General features: G+C 40.2%; 1 protein-coding gene across 1 annotated transcript; it reads right to left on the bottom strand.

Moving 5' to 3' along the window:
* Positions 1-1,440: 1,440 nt before the first annotated feature.
* LOC309561924 (interferon-induced very large GTPase 1-like) lies at positions 1,441-9,406 on the bottom strand. Its single transcript, XM_082265996.1, has one exon. The coding sequence runs from the start codon at positions 9,374-9,376 to the stop codon at positions 2,168-2,170; it is 7,209 nt and encodes a 2,402-aa protein (XP_082122122.1). The 5' UTR covers positions 9,377-9,406; the 3' UTR covers positions 1,441-2,167.
* Positions 9,407-16,554: the final 7,148 nt, after the last annotated feature.

The raw sequence follows: 16,554 nt of genomic DNA, 5'->3' as shown, positions 1-16,554 counted from the left end.
GCAGTAGCAGCTTCTGTATTTCTTTCAATTAAGGTTTCCTATAAAGCCAAAGTCAGCCAGGAAGTTAGCATTTTCTGAGGCAAGTTTGAAACAGCCTTTATATTTTCATTTATAAAAAAAAGCCTTAAAGTGGAAAGACTGCAGAATAAAGGTTTTAAAAATAAAGACAAAATAACGGACATATGATTATTTGATATATATTTTTGTGCATGTTAATACAGATCAATTAAACAAAGAAAAAATAAGTATATAGGTCCACACAGATTTTTTTTCTATAAATTACTTAAAGCTATAGATAACAGACATATGATTATATGGTATATATTTTTGAGTATGTTTTTTTTTTTTTTAACTACAGATCACTTTAAAAAGAAGAAAAAAGAAGCATAAGCATGTAGATCCACACACTTATTTTTTTCTTAGATTACTTAACCACTTAAGCCCCGGAAGATTTTACCCCCATTCCGACCAGGGGGTTCTTTGCGATTCAGCACTGTGTGACTTTAATGGACAATTGCGCGGTCGTGCGAAGCTGCACCTAAACGAATTTGATGTCCTTTTTTTCCCCACAAACAGAGCTTTCTTTTGGTGGTATTTGATCACCTGTGTGATTTTTACTTTTTGCGCTATAAACAAAAAAAGATAAAAATAGATAAAAATAACAGTATTTTTCACATTTTTTATATGAAATTCCCCCAAAAAAATTTAAAAATCTAAAATTTTTAACATTTTCAGCCAATTTGTTCTATGCTACATATGTTTGGTAAAAAAAATTGCAAAAAGCGTATTTTGATTGGTTTGCGCAAACGTTATCGCGTTTACTAGCAAAGGGAAAGATTTTTGTCATTTTTGTTGTTTTTTTTAACGCGTAATGGCGGCGATCTGCGATTTTTTTTTGCAGTACTGCAACATTGCAGTGGACAGATCGGACCCTTGACTGACATTTTTGACACTTTTGGGGTTACCAGTGACATTTCTACAGTAATCAGTGCTATACATATGCACTGTTACTGTAAAATTACACTGGCAGTGAAGGGGCTAACTTTTTTTGAGAGGAAGGGGTTATGTGTGTCCCTAGGGGCGTGATTCTAACTGTGATTGGCTGTGGCTTGAGGTGTATGAACAGTGATCAACGGTCCTACATAGTAGAACCGTATGATCTCCATTCTTACACAGGGGAGAATGACAGGCGGCTTGTTTACATTAGCCGCCTGCCTTTCTCCCTCTGCACCGACGATCGTGAGTGACCGACGGACGATCGGGTCTGCCTGTCACACGCGCGGGGGGGTCGGTGACCGCGCGGGAGCGTGCCTCCGGCGGCGCGCACTCGCTCCCGAGACCCTCACAGGCTAGCGACGTAGTACTTCATACTGTGCCTGTGAGGGGCTGACTGCCGCAGTAAATAGTCGTGCGGCGGTCGGCAAGCGGTTAAAGCTGAAGTTTAGGTATGAATATTTTTGCATAAATACCTTGCTTGCAAGCTTGGACTGACTGGATGAGATGGAGAAGTGGGGTGTGATATCCCAATCTCCACCTCTTCCAATCATAGAACACTTTGAATTAATTGAGAAAATGAAGTGTTCTCTGAGTGAGCCTGTGCCGATCGAGTGACCTCCTGTGTTCACTAAGCAGCAGTGCAGCAGTTCACCACAGGACCCAGAAGCTAGCGGGAATCACTGTATTAGTGATGGTTATTACAAAGATTTCCAGCTTCTTCAGGGATCAGCCAGGTATGGCACACACATATTTACATTGGACCGATGTAACTATACACAAATACACATACCTAAACTACAGCTTAATCAAATGTTCTTCCTAATTATTAGGATGATTTCCAGGTATAAATCTGCAGAATTGTTTCTGGTGGCAAATATCTTTATTCAGGACTTTTTTCACTGTGCAGAGTATGTGAGGAGTAGTGAGCCAAAGACATCTTCTGCAGGTGTCATTCTGTACACTAATAGATATGCTGCTTTTGACAGATCTTCAGTCATCTTCAGACCAAAAATCATGACTGTATCCAACTTTCTGCATATGTACTATTCATCTAAGAAAAAATCATCAATCTAGGTTGCCTTTAAACTTTCCAAGAGGTTAAATATAAAGTATGTCTTTAGGTTCTCAGAAATGTCCATCCAATGTGTCCGAATCATTTTACTGTAGAAGTTTACATATGTTTTTTAAGTTCCTCAATTGCCTCCTGTTTTGTTATATGAGCCCACTGAGGTGGAATTGTCCCTCGGCCTGTGAATTTTAAGTTGTAATGGTTTTCAAAGTCGTGTCGAAAGAAAGAAGTCACCCATTTCCAATAAGATAATGACGAGTTGTCTGGAGTAATAGACCAGGTATTGTAAGGAGCTCCACCATCTCTGTATGTTTTGAAGGGAACACTCCTCTCATCACTCATCACATAATGTATATCACTGGATACAAGACTGGAGCAGATCTCTATAGAAAAGTTATTTTCCTTGTACCAATGAGTACCAACTATGGCTTGAGGACGATGGTATTGAACACTGTGGTCTCCACTATGCCCAGAAATAGTATTTGTACATACAGCACTACAGAATGGACACTCTGCCCAACACCCAGAAAACTGTTGAAGAAGGATTTGATGAATCCTTTTCACAAGATCATTATGATCATATTTAGAATATAAGTCTTTGAGCTGTTTCACCACAGTTTCTAAAGCCTGTGTCATTGCCTCCTTTAGAAAATCTATGTCAGTTATATTCTGATATTTCACACTCTTGAGATCATGACTTGACAGCTTGATATCACTTCCAAGCTCAGAGCAGAAAGTATCCAGCCATTCACTGATATAACCCTTTTTGTCATTGATTTTTGTAGTTGATATGTTGATGGCCTTTAATATAGTGTTTCTAAATCCATCCAGGAAAATGATTAAAAGTACTGGCATATCCTTGTCTTTACAATACAGATCAACACACTCCTTGATAAAGTTACTGACTGCAGATTTTGGATCATCAATATAATTTCTATAATGCTGAAAATTTTCCTTCTCTGCAAGCGACTTGAGCAGACAGAATTCTAGTTTTGATCTGGCACCATTCAAGGCTTGATGGTTACTCTTTACCTCCCCAGCTAAGTCTATTGCAGATTTCTCACAGACACCTTGCCGGATGGCCTCTTCCAACTTGTTACACAGGAAATTTGCCAATGTTGCAATTTCTTTCTTTCCCTCACAGGAGAGTTTAAAACTTTGCCATAGTTCATTTCTCTTACCTCCCAGGTAGAAAATGGGGTCATTAGCTTTTCTAAAAGCTTCAGAAATCCTGTGAAATCTGCAAGCTGCTTTCTGACAGAAAAACAGTGATGTGTACAATGTAAACTCCTTTCTGAATTTAAATTTATCTAACATGATGCTTATTTCAGATGTTATCATATTCAGAACTTCATGGAAGTAAATATTCTGATAATCAAGTTTTTCCTGCTGCTTTGAATCTATGTATTCATCCACTCTCTTGGTTAGAATCTGTATTGTACGATTAATTGCTTTCTGATCATCATCTGAAAGCTTTTCCTTCAAAAATAAATATTTTCGTTTGCTTGACATATATTTAGAGAACTCTTGTAGTAAGTCAGTCCATTGACAAGAATCCTTAATTGTATCAGCTATATTGGGTTCATTTTTGAAGCGTTCAAGAAACACATTTTCTAAATCGCTGTTGATTTGTGGCTGATCGGGAGTAAATGTTTCTTCAGTTACTTTAGTGATCAGAGAATTCCACATGGTGTTGAATTTTTCATTCAATTGCTCTTCAGTGACATTTTTTCCCTGCAAAGACAGGGCTAATTTCTTGCTCTCGGCTAACATTTCATCTTCATATTTCTCACTCAGTTGGTTTATAGTTTTACTGTTGTTCTTTGATCTAATGAGCTCTTTAGTTTTTTTATGTATCTCTTCTATCAGGTCATCTCTGACTTCAGACACTCTTTTTTCAGTATTTACTATCCATTGAACTAATATATCTCTGTCCTTTTCACCATCAAAAAATGCCTTAAGCTCTCCTAGGACAGTGCTGTATATTTCTTCAAACTGCTTATCTAAAAACATCTTATTAACCTGCTTTATTTCATCCTTGTAAATCTGGTTGCTGATTTTTCTTTGAAGGGTCAACATGTGTTCCCTTAGTTTCCATGTCCACTGACTGTATTTTACTTCCAGTTTGTTATATGCAGAAATTTCAAGTGAATTTTTGAAGCTGAACACAAAATTCTCATTAAGCAATGCATTCCACAAATCATCTATTCGCCTTTTGAATGTAGAGAGGTTTAAAATATTGTGTTGGCTTTCCTGTTTTCCTGATTCAAGTATGACCTGTCTTAGCATTTGAACGTTTTGGCTATAACTCGGATTTGGGGGAGCCATGGGGGGGTCACCTTCCCAGAGGTGGGCAAAGTAATGGATATGTGTGTTTACATCAAATCTTATGACATCATTAAAACATGTGACATCACACTGCTCCTGCTGTGCAGCACACAATGTCATTTCATCTAGTTTTTCCTGAAGCCGTCTCCTTCCCTCCATGTTTTTCTCTTTGGCTGTTATTTCTCCAACATTTTGATGAACAAACACACAACTGGGTTGTAGATTGACTTTCTTCATCCTTAAAAATGCCTGAACAGCAATCTGTAGGATGTCTTGCATTTCAGAGGGATTTTCCCCAAAGATGTTGATCAATGTCAGGTTACCCAGGCCAATTACAAAAGTAGCCAGTTCATTGTCATGATTAAGTGTTGTTTTTTTGGAGAGTTCAACAGCTTTAAGTCCTTCTGTATCTATGACAAGCACATAGTCAAAGTTCATTTCCTGACTGAGTTCTTTGTCAACCTCTAAAAGCTGCATAAATGCACCTCTAGTACACCTGCCAGCGCTCACCGCAAACTGAAGACCAAACATAGCATTGAGTAAAGTGGATTTTCCAGTACTTTGTATACCTAATACAGAGAGAACATACAGCTTTTTGTCTCCTAATATTTTAATCAGCTCATCCAGAATGGCTCCAATCCATCTCAATGGTACGTGTGCAGCATCACCATCCATCAGCTCAATTGGATACCCCGAGACCATGAGATTGGCAGCAACTTTTGGCAATTTGAAAAAACTATTATCATTTCCTGGAAATGTTTCTAAAGCTTCATATATCTGTCCAATTTCTCTTAGAATGTGTTCAAGGCCAAACGTTGAGACTTCAATTTCAACTGATAATTTATCTAATCCTCTCTCCATTGTTTCTATATTCTGTTTATTTTTATCTTTTAGTTCCTTTTCCTCCTTTATTCTTGACCATTTACTGTGGTATTCCTGGTAGAGCACTGAAAGAGTTTTTGAAGATAGGTCATCTAAATACATGCTAAACCACCGTAGAAAGTACATTTTTAAATCTTGACTATCTGAAAAAAGAATCTGTAGGAAAGATCTCATGAAGTCATTGAGGGGAAATGCCCTTTGAAGTTGTGTATTCCTTATTGCCTGCTTTTCAGACTCAATGTTACTCCGCTGTTGCTCAATACTCATGTTACTTGTTTGCCTCAGTCTAGTCAATTCTTTGTCTTTCTTGCACCATTTATTCCAGAGATCTCCTTGTAGAGGCAAAAATGCTTCTTTCATAGCTGATAATTTTTTCTCTTTTAACAATGACAGTAAAACCTCTGCTTGTTCCTTTCCCTGTTTGCACTGTTCTTTGTTTTCATCCACCAGAAATCCATGTTTCATGGCAATACTGGCACATTGATCAAGTGAATATCTTTCCTTTGATACAGCGAGCAAAGATTGTATTGTTTTTGATATTTGTTGTAACAATTCTGCTTCATTTCGTTTTTTTATACCGATTTGTACTTTTATTCCCTTAGTTGGAGGACACTTCTCTTTGTCTGCACGCAGGCAAATTAGTGATTTTGAGGATTTTAATAGCCACTGTAACAATTCTTTCCCTTTTGTATCCAATTCAGTGAATAGAATGACAATGACTGAGGAAATTTCTTCTAAGAATTTCAGTTGCTGGTCATGTTCTCTGGCATCACCATGTAGATTGGTGAATGCAATGCAGTCATCAAATGTGTCATCCTCTTTTCCACTTGGACAATACCAGGCAACCTCTGTCACTCCATTCATCAGTATAGCTTTTTGTGTGCTTCCTCTGCAATGTCTATGATAGAAGATATCATGCCTCTGTTTACTAATCAACCAGTTCAATAACTGTGATTTAGAGGTAGAAGATGGACCAAGGCGAAGGAAGGATATGATGGGAACCTTTGTTTCCTTAATGAACTTGTCATATGATTCACCAATTTTATTCTTCCACTTCTTTTTAACTTCCTGAAAAGCCCAAAGTGGGCACTCTATAGTACTTGTACTGGGAAGAGTTACCAAAAGTGGAAGAGCAAACTGACAAAATGAAAGTTTTGTGCAAAGATACTGTCTCATGAAATCATTAGCACAATGGAAAATTGACATTTGGACATCCATTGGGTGAACAGGCTGTTCACTGTTTGAATTTTGCTGCTCGAAATCTTCATTTTCATCAACATTTAGAAATTGTTCTAAAAGATCGGTTGTGTCCATGTGTTCTTTTTCTTGAATGTTACTCACCTTTGCATGGACAGGTCCACAAGTGAATTCACACTGCACATATCTTGCACGATAGTCCAACATAAGTAATTTCTGCAGGAAATGGAGGGGAAGCTGTTTTTCTTCAGATATCTGTTCTTCAACCAAAGAAGGCTGACAAATCTTATGAAAATCTGCATTCTTCATTTTTTGTGGGTAATACTTTTCAAGGTCCAGTCTCTTCAGCAGCAAATAAAAGTCTTTGTCTATGCTGCTGTAATCAGTTGTTATATCATTTTTAGTAGATGTTTTTTCTTCCTTGCATATACTATTCAGCTCAGTGGCAATCTTATTTTTTTCCAGTTCTATGTTTGTCGATTCCCCATAGCTAAATGCTCGGAGATCTTCTTCTATTTTGTACCATTCGCAATGTTCTGAATACTGTTTAATTATTTTATCAACATCAGGGGAAATAACTCCTGCCATGTGTTTCTTCATAAAATGTAGACGTTCTGTTTTCAGTTCTAGAGACATTTCTTGGTATTTACCTACAGATGTCAGGCCTGTGTACAGGACAAAAGCTTGAGCCCGATCAGTGCACTCACTTTTGATGCTTGTGTACTTCTTATAGGTTTCTTGCATCTGATGCTTTAGAAACTCTATTTCTTTGCATCCTAAAAGATTTTTAAAGTTGTAGTTTTGAATACAGTACCCAGAGTTGTTGGCAATATAGAGGAACAGCAATTCTGTGTCCGATTGATTGTTTTTCCCTAGGAAGCTTAGAAAGGAATACAATGAAAGACTAATGTTCAGTGTAGCTTTAATCTTTGCTTGATGTTGATCATCAATGGATGAGTTTATATTGACAGTAACTTGCAGAATGTAATCCAGAGAACTCTCTAAAATACCAAGAAGCTCTTCAAAATCAGACACGATAATTCTGCCAAGCTCATCCTTGTCTGAGTCATATATCCATCTCATAATACTTGAAGCATTAGAAAAGTTTTCAATGAAATAAATGTGGGGCTCCACTAAAGATTTCAATAAAGTTTTTATAAGATTTGTGTCTTCTGTAGAATAGCTTTTGTATTTGTCAACAATACTTACTAAAAATGCTTGCAGGTTTTTATCTGACAGACAAATACTTTTCCAAGCACTGTAACTTCCTGATGTTTTACAGAGTTCTACTTTAAAGTCATTTAACTCCTGTAAGTGTTTTTCTGCATTACTCACATCCCAGACCTCCACACCCTGCAAGAATAAATTTGTTTTTTCTAAAGCATTTAATACTTTTTCTCCAATCATTATTTCTGTGATGAGACCGGTCTCTGATCTGTAATTGTCAATCAAACAGGAAGCAAGTTTTAAACTATCTGTAAACTCCTCCTTGTGATTGTCCACAATAATCTTCCATACTGGTATCAGCTGAAATCCACGATCTATGACACTCCAGGTTTTGTTACTAGTTATTAAACCAGATTTCCACTGTGGGAGAGAATCCGCCTCTGATGGGCCTCCAGTTTTAGTCACTGACAATTGAACATCTTTGTGAAGGCTGGATGTTTTTGAAATATGCACAGATCCCTGTGTATTGGATTTTGCCCAGTCAATATCTCCTCCAGATCCAGCATAACTGACACCCACATACATATTCAGTGATTCAGATGTCATCTTTTTTGCTTCTTCCATCTTGCTGCTCTCTACTCCTTCCATGGATGCCTTCCACCAGAATATCCCACCAAAATGTATTGGTCCAAGAGTAACATGTGAGCCAAACCTCTGGAAAAACTCTGAGCATTTTGTTGACAATATGGGTGATTTTGAATCAATTCTTAATAACTTTTCTATCTCTTGTAATGCATTTAGAGCAGAGGGAGAAAGTCTCAGTTGATCCTTTCTGAAGTAACATGATGCTAAAGGAATGTAATTATATCTGGTGGTGCAAATGTAGCCATGCTGAACTGACTTCTTGCTTGTGTGCTCAGACTCTACAGAATTGTTATAGTTAAAGCTACTTTTTAGACCAAATCCCATGAAACCTACAGTAATCGAACTACCTAAACTTAACCCGATTTTCTCAACTGTTTTACGAAAATCTGATTCTGCTTTCTGAGAGGTAAATTCTTTTTGCTCAAAAACAGGACTTTGTTCTGGTCCAACAAGTTTGAAGCCCTCTGGGATACACAGAAGTGATTCACGTTTCTTAAACATATCTTCTGCATTTTTGGTTTGGAAAATTCCCTCCAGTGCTAGGCCTCCAGATGAATGTTGGAGGACTTCTTCATCGATTAAGTTTTCTTTTTTTGAATAAGAATCCTCTCTGAGGTTAATCTGCTTTTCAAAGTAATTTATAAGATCCAACAATGAGTTCTCAGGGAGTGCAGAGTATTCAGAAGGAACCCCCAGAATTGTCCACATTTCTTTTTCACGCTCTTTAACAAAGCCATCATTTCGACTTTTCCCTTCAGATGTCATTTTTTTTAACTCTGCTATTAGATTATGTGCTTGTTTATTTTTCTCCTTTATGGATTGGTTTCTCTTTTCTTGCACTTCAGCAATATTTACACTGCTGTCAGGTATATTAAACAATTTATGTAATGCCCTCTTTTCCCAGGGATGGCGAATCTTTTTCTCTATCACAGAGCATTCTTCAGGCTGAGTATAGTTTAATGATTGAATATTTCGTATGCCCAGACATTCTTCTATGATGGAAAGCCAGTACTCAGGATCCAAACCAGTCTCCTTCAATTTATTTTTAAGATCAGTATTGGCAGAGCAGCCATTGGATCCATGATCTGACATCTCTATAAATACAATAAAAAAATATTTTAGGTAAACCAATTTCAGTTAAACTATGTACACATTGCATTAGTTAGAATCATTTTTCAATACCTTGGATTATTGGGAAAATTCAACATTTTCTGTATTTTCTTTTTCTGTCTTTATGTCTTTTCAAATTGTCCAATAATGAAGATACAGTACATCCAAATATAACTAAATGCACCTTTTCATAAAAAATGAAAAGGTGATCTAACTTTAAACCCCCCCCCCCCCCTCCCCTCCACACTGCACATAGTCGGTCTATTGCCACTCTCCTGTCACTCCCACGTGACCCCTACAAGTTGCTATATCGACTGCACACTCAAAAACTTCCCCCTAACCCCTTACCTGAGCCCCATCTTGATCCAGGAATGTGCATGAGAGCAGACATTGGTACTGTCCAAGCATAGTAGTTATTGGAAAATCAATTAAAAAAAAACAAAGTAATTATTGCACTCACATACACATGGATAAAACACAGAATATCAATGTGTTCATTGGAGATATGAATGGATGTAAATTTCTTAAGAATACTTTAATGGATATAAAATGATAAGAAAGAGGAGAGAGGCATTGTACAAAAAATTAGGAGATGCAGTTACATGAAGATAGTGTAACACTGGCATTACTCAATGTGTCCTTCTGACAGTTTCCAATAGAGATATACAGAGGGTGGATACCCAGATGTTAGAGACTTTGCTACAAACTGGAAAAGTGTCAACTAGAACTTGTGCTTCAAGTTCTCTGCAAGTGTACAACTTGCCAGTGAAAATGTTCAGCAAGTTAATAGACGTGCAATTCAACACTGCCACACATTTGTGTTGGTTATCCTTGCTATCTGGGTAGGGAGTTGCTCCTGGTTGATCAGTGAATGTAAAAATACAGTGTCAAAAATCAAAGGGAGTTGAATTGTATGTCTATTACTTGCTGCACATTTTCACTGGCAAGTTGTACACTTGCCGAGCACTTGAAGCACAAGTTCCAGTTGACACTTTTCTGCATTGTAGCAAATTTACGTGGAAAGTCTCTAACAAGAGCAAAGTTGCAATGGTGAGTCTACAGCAAGAGCTCTGCAAGTCTAAAGCATGAAAATTCAGTCACAGTGACCCCTGTGGTGGGATTACTATTGCACAACATTACTGAACCAGAACTTGCAGCAAACTTGCAGAATGTTTGCAAAGAAAGTTGATCTGGAGTCATGCAATGCGGCCCTGCTGCAATTGTGCAACAAACTTGTGAAGCCTGGCAAGTCTAGCAATAGCTTAGCAAGCAATTGTACTGAAAGTGAAAATGATTTGCTATCGGGGGGCTGCTCAAAGTGTAGTAATATTTTTTTTATAAAAAGATAAAGGATAAAAATGCTCTCACGTTTAGTAAGTAAAGCAACAAGAAATGTACCAAAAAACTTCCCTATCTATCAACACCTTCCCATACTTCTGGTTTTTCATTTTCAGTACCGCTGTATGCCTAGGTCAGAATTTATCTATTCTTTTTTTTTATGTCATTTTTATATGGTTGTTATTTGCTTCTATCTTTGAAGCTGCGCACTGCAGTTTTATTTATTGTCCACTAGATGGCTTATGTGAGTCATGTGTAGTTTCTAGTGTTTTTTTCTATACTGATTCCCATTATGGTTATTGATAAGGATAATCTAGTTAATTTTAATGTTAGTTATCACTTGTTTCATCAACAGTGATGTTGATTTACTGCCCCATATATAAAGCCTACTTCACAGTTTCCTTATTCGCATTGTTGGCCCCGCTCTGTTTATTACATATTGGTTTGCCTCCTGGAAGTGACACGATCGCTACCTAACTTCCTGTTTGTGCCGGAAGTGATGTCGGGTCACTTCCTTTATGCGAGAATGAGGCTTGGACCTCATGTCAACACCATCTTGGCCAGTGTAACGTTAAAAAACACTACCCTGTGAAAATTCCCTACCCTCGTCACTTCCTGTGCACATACATCATTCAACAGCTGAGCAGCTTCCCACTGCGCATGCTCACAGCTGCGGAGGGTAGGGAAATTTCATGGGGTAGTGTTTTGTAACGTTACACCGCATCAGCTGTTGCCGCACATACATTCAATCATCTCCGCTCCAACTCTGAGATTTCCCTGTGGGCGTGCGTCATTCATCAGCAGGTGCGACGTCCCACATGATCTCGGCTCCGTGATTTATATTTTCATACACCCGCCGCCGCTTTTATATTTTGGAGCCAAGATCAGGGAAGTGTGACAGGTTGGAGCGGAGATGATTTCATGTTGGAGCGGCGATGATTTCATGTATGCGCGGCAACAACTGATGCGGTGTAACGTTACAAAACACTACCCCGTGAAAATTCCCTACAATCCGAAGCTGTGAGCATGCGCAGTGGGAAGCGGCTCAGCTGTTTCATGACGTATGTGCACAGGAAGTGACAAGGGTAGGGGATTTTCACGGGTAGGGTTTTTTCACAGAACACCGGTATAGTGGTGCCTGGCAGTTCATTTCTGGTGGGATATGAATCTACTTGATTGATTACTCTATATATAAATGTTGGCTCATTATTCCAGTTGGCATTTACCTTTGATAAAATCATTTTTGATGAAACGCGTCAGCTTTTTGCCTCATGCGGCCAGGACTATGCCAAAGACTGCTGGATTCATTTACTGCTTAATATTCCTGGATGTTTGTAAGTGTATTTTTTTACTTTTAATAAATTTATTTTAAGTGGAATTACACTATGTTTGCTTTGTCTGGGATTATCCTTTCCATGTAATCTGGGGAGAGAGGAGGTTTACTACATCTGGCCCTTTGAATGCAAATGTGAACATCCTCTACTGCAGTTTGAAGACCCTCAGGATATCTTATGAGCCTATCTGACCCTTTTGTCATATGACAAGTTGGGTCCATTTGTTCCGAGAGGAGATTTACTACATCTGGCCCCTTTGACTGCAAACAAGGACATCCTCTACTGCAGTTTGAAGACCCTCAGGATATCTTATGAGCCTATCTGACCCTTTTGTCATAAGACAAGTTGGGTCCATTTGTTATGGTGAGCGTAATCATATGTCTTTCCTCTTGGTGTTGGGATCTGTTGTCCTACGTGGATCACGCACATCACCCTGGAATTGATTTTTACGTTTTTGCACTTGGGACGTTTATGATATTTCAGTCACATTGTTCACTATAATCATTGTATTTCTTTGTTGAGTATTTTTTAGCGCTGCACATTATTCTATATATTGTATATTTCAACACATGTCAGTTGAGTGTGTTAGCTGCTTCACTTATTTGAGTTAGCGCAGATTATTTATTTCTCTTTTTTCACAGTAAAAAAATGTAACCACGCCTATGTGGGCTGTCCCTGCAGGCATAACCCCTCAGACTCTGCTATCATCAAACAGTTTAGTTGCCAGCAGTGTTTAGAAGACAAAAAACCCTGTACCTCAGAAGTAGAGGGGCGGGTGCTGCGTCTGTCAATAATCTTCAGAGAAAAGGATTTTACGGTAAGTTCTTACAAAAATCCAGTTTTCTCTATCGTTCATCGACAGACGCAGCTCCTTATCTTCATAACTCATAGGGATGTCCCAAAGCAGTATAATCATGAGGGGTGAGAAACAATGCAGAAACAAAACGTAAGTCCCCAATGGCTAAACTTAGCCAACCAGGTAACAGGGAGCTCAACCAGGAACAACTGGAGCTTACCCAGAAAAAAATTGAACTCTCAAAGAGAAACTAAACAGAGTTCTCTTTTAAACTGCAATCTGCAAAACCCAAAAGAAGCATCCGTGGATGCCAACACATCTACCATTTAGAATTTTGTGAATGTATGCACAGACGACTAAGTTGCTGCCTTGTAAACCTGTAGCACCAACGCCTGATGACGAAAAGCCCAAGAGGAACTCAGCGCTCTCATAGAATGAGCCATCACTGGGAAAGGAGGAACCTGACCCCTCAGTGAATAGGCCTGTACCACCGTCTGCCTAATCCATCTGGAAATGGTCGCAGCAGACACAGCCAATCCCTTACAAGGTCCATCAGTAAGGACAAAAAGAGCGTCTGATTTTCTAAAGGATTCAGTGGTCTCTAAATAAACCCTGATCGCCCGAACCACATCCAAAGAATGCAAGGCATACTCCTTAGGATGCTGAGGTTTAGGGCAAAGTGAAGGCAACACAATGTCTTCATTCAGATGAAAATCAGAAACCACCTTAGGAAGGAACGACTGATTAGGTTGAAGTACCACCTTATCCCCGTGTACCACCAGATAAGGTGAGCGGCAAGACAACGCCACCAATTCAGATACCCTGCAGGCAGAAGTGATCGCCACCAAGAAGGAAACCTTCTGAGACAAAAAAAGTAGCGATATCTCCCAATTTTTTTCAAAAGGAGGCTTTTGAAGAAAAGATAACACCAGATTTAGATCCCACTGAGGTAACGGGGATCGCCACGGAGGAGCCATAGGGCACACTGCCTGGATAAATGTCTGGATTAGGACATGCGTGGCTAACGGGCGTTGAAAATATATAGCCAAAGCCGAAACTCGGCCTTTGATAGTACTCAAAGCCAACCGCTGTTCAACCCCTTTCTGCAAAAAGGCCAAAACCCTAGCGATCGAAAACAAGCGAGGGTGCACCTTCACATTTCACACCATGAAATGTACGATTGCCATGTACGATGGTAGATCTTCCTGGAAGTTGATTTCCTAGCCTTCAAGAGTGTAGGAATCACTCTGAAAGACCCCTATCTCTCAAAGCCTGACTTTCAACAGTGAAAGCCAGCGACTGTAAAGCAAAATGGAAGATTTGAGACAGCAGATCTTCCCTGAGACAGATCGACCTCGGGAGTCCCCCACTGGACACACAGGAGGCGGAACACCTCCAGGTGTAGGGACCACTCCCCTTGATCATATACCTGACTTAATCCACCTGCCAGTTTTCCACACCAGGAATGTGTACAGCAGAGAGGGCTGGAACAAAGCTTTCCCCCCAGACCAGAATCTTAGCCACTTCCTTGGCCGCCAAGATCCTCTTTGTGCCCCCCTGGTAATTGATGTAAGCCACAGCCGTGGTGTTGTCTGAATCCGAACTGGACAACCTTGCTGATGAGTTGTCTAATGACTCAGACAAAGCTTTATCACTCTGAGCCCTAAAACATTTATCGGAAGTTTTAACTCTTCCATCGTCCAGGTATCCTGGGCACAGAGCTTCCCCAGCACCCCGCCCCAGCCTGACAGGCTGGCGTCCGTGGTTACCACTGTCCAAAACAACGGAAGCAAGGACTTGCCCTTACATAGTGCTGGAGACTGAATCCACCACAACAGAATAGATTTTGTGTTGTGGCTCAACTGAATCACAGAATCCAAGGACTTTGGATCCTTGTTCCATTTTACAAGAATCTCGCTTTGCAAAGGCCTTGTATGGGACTGAGCAAACGGAGCCGCCTCAAAGGTTGATACCATCAAACCCAAGGCTCACATGCAAACTCATAGAGAGGACAGATTGTTGTCCAAAAACAACTGAATCGCCCCCCGCAACTTTTGCAGCTTGTCTGGGGGCAGAAAAACCCTTGCCAAGGCTGAATCCAGAGTCAAGCCCAGAAAATCCAGTTTCAGAACTGGAGTCCGCGCGGATTTCTTGAAATTGATGTTCCAACCGAACTCCTGCAGAGTTCTGACCGTGATCATCAGTTCCCCCAACAAGGCTGAATCAGGCTCAACAGGAGATTGTCCATGTACCCCAGTACCGCAATCCCTCGCCTGCGCAGAAGTGCTAAGACCGATGCTAGTACCTTGGTAAACACTCTGGGAGTGGAGGTGAGACCAAAGGGTAACACCACAAATTGATAATGCTCCTCTGCTACCACAAAGCGAAGAAACCGCTGGTGTCCAGTGTAGATAGGGATCTGTAGATATGCATCCTTGATATCTATGGAGGCTAAGAAATCTCCCTGGTGCAGAGACGCTACTACCATGCGGATTGACTTCATCCAAATTCTCTGTACCCGCACAAAGCGGTTCAGGGCCAAGAGATCCAGAATAGGATGCACCTTGCCTTCTTTTCTGGGCACGGTGAATAGGTTTAAATAAGACCCCTGAAAACCGGCACAATCACTCCTTGAGACAGCAAGTCGTGTACCGCCCCTCACAAGTCCCTTAACCGGACTGGGGATAATTGAAGATTGGACAGTTCCTGAAAGAATTGAAGATGTCCCCCCATCCCAGACTCGGTTGAGGGCGCCCCTTCATGCAGTCAAAGACTTGCCTGCAGGTCCATATTGGTCAAACTTAGACTTTCCCGACCATGGCTTCTTGGAACCCCCCAGAAGACCTAAACGGTTTACCTTTTTCTTGCGATCCAGAGGTTTGTGAGCAGTAAAGGAAGGCCCCTGCCTAGTACGTGGCACATTGCCCTTAGAAGATTGGGGCAGATTAGTGCTGTTACCCCCTGTGATGCCTTTGATTACCTCGTCCAGGGAGGATCCAAACAACCTCTCCCCTGTAAAAGGAAGATCAGTCACAGCCTTCTTAGAAGCCGACCAGCATTTTAGCCATACCAAGCGCCTAATAGCAATCCCCACTGTGAAGTTCCTGGCCACCAACAAAGCTGAATCCAGGGACGTATCACACATGAACACCAGGGCTTGGGTCAACTGGTCATTTAGTTCCAGTACCGCAGGGGAAAGCCGCTCCGTTTCCAAGTTACTTTTCAGTAACTTCACCCATTCAGTAGTAGTCTGCGTTACTAAAACATTCACAAATAACTGCACAGCATGAAACAGATATCCTACAGAATGACCTGGACAAAATAATGGAGTGGACAACGACATGGCAAATGAGGTTTAATGTGGAGAAGTGTAAAGTTTTGCACTTGGGGACTAAAAACATAAAAGCACAATACACGTTAGGGGGGAAACCTTTGGGGGAATCAAAAATGGAGAAAGATCTGGGAGTCCTGGTAGAGGATAGACTAAGCAATAGAATGCAATGTCAAGCGGCAGCTGCCAAAGCTGGCAGAATATTAGCATGCATAAAGAAAGGGATGTATTCCAGAGATAAAACTATAATCCTTCCACTTTATAAAACTCTGGTCCGACCACATCTGGAGTATTCTGTCCAGTTCTGGTCGCCGGTCCTCAGGAGGGATGTGTTGGAGCTGGAGAGAGTCCAGAGAAGGGC

This window comes from Pelophylax lessonae (assembly GCF_965119305.1).
Source record: "Pelophylax lessonae genome assembly, chromosome: 8".
Classification (NCBI taxonomy): Eukaryota; Metazoa; Chordata; class Amphibia; order Anura; family Ranidae; genus Pelophylax; species Pelophylax lessonae.
The sequence above is the reverse complement of the archived record's forward strand: the minus strand, read 5'-3'. Positions and strand labels throughout refer to the sequence as shown.

Coding starts and splice junctions, on each gene's coding strand:
- LOC309561924 (XM_082265996.1), bottom strand. CDS start 9,376: ATGTCAGATCATGGATCCAATGGCTGCTCTGCCAATACTGATCTTAAA.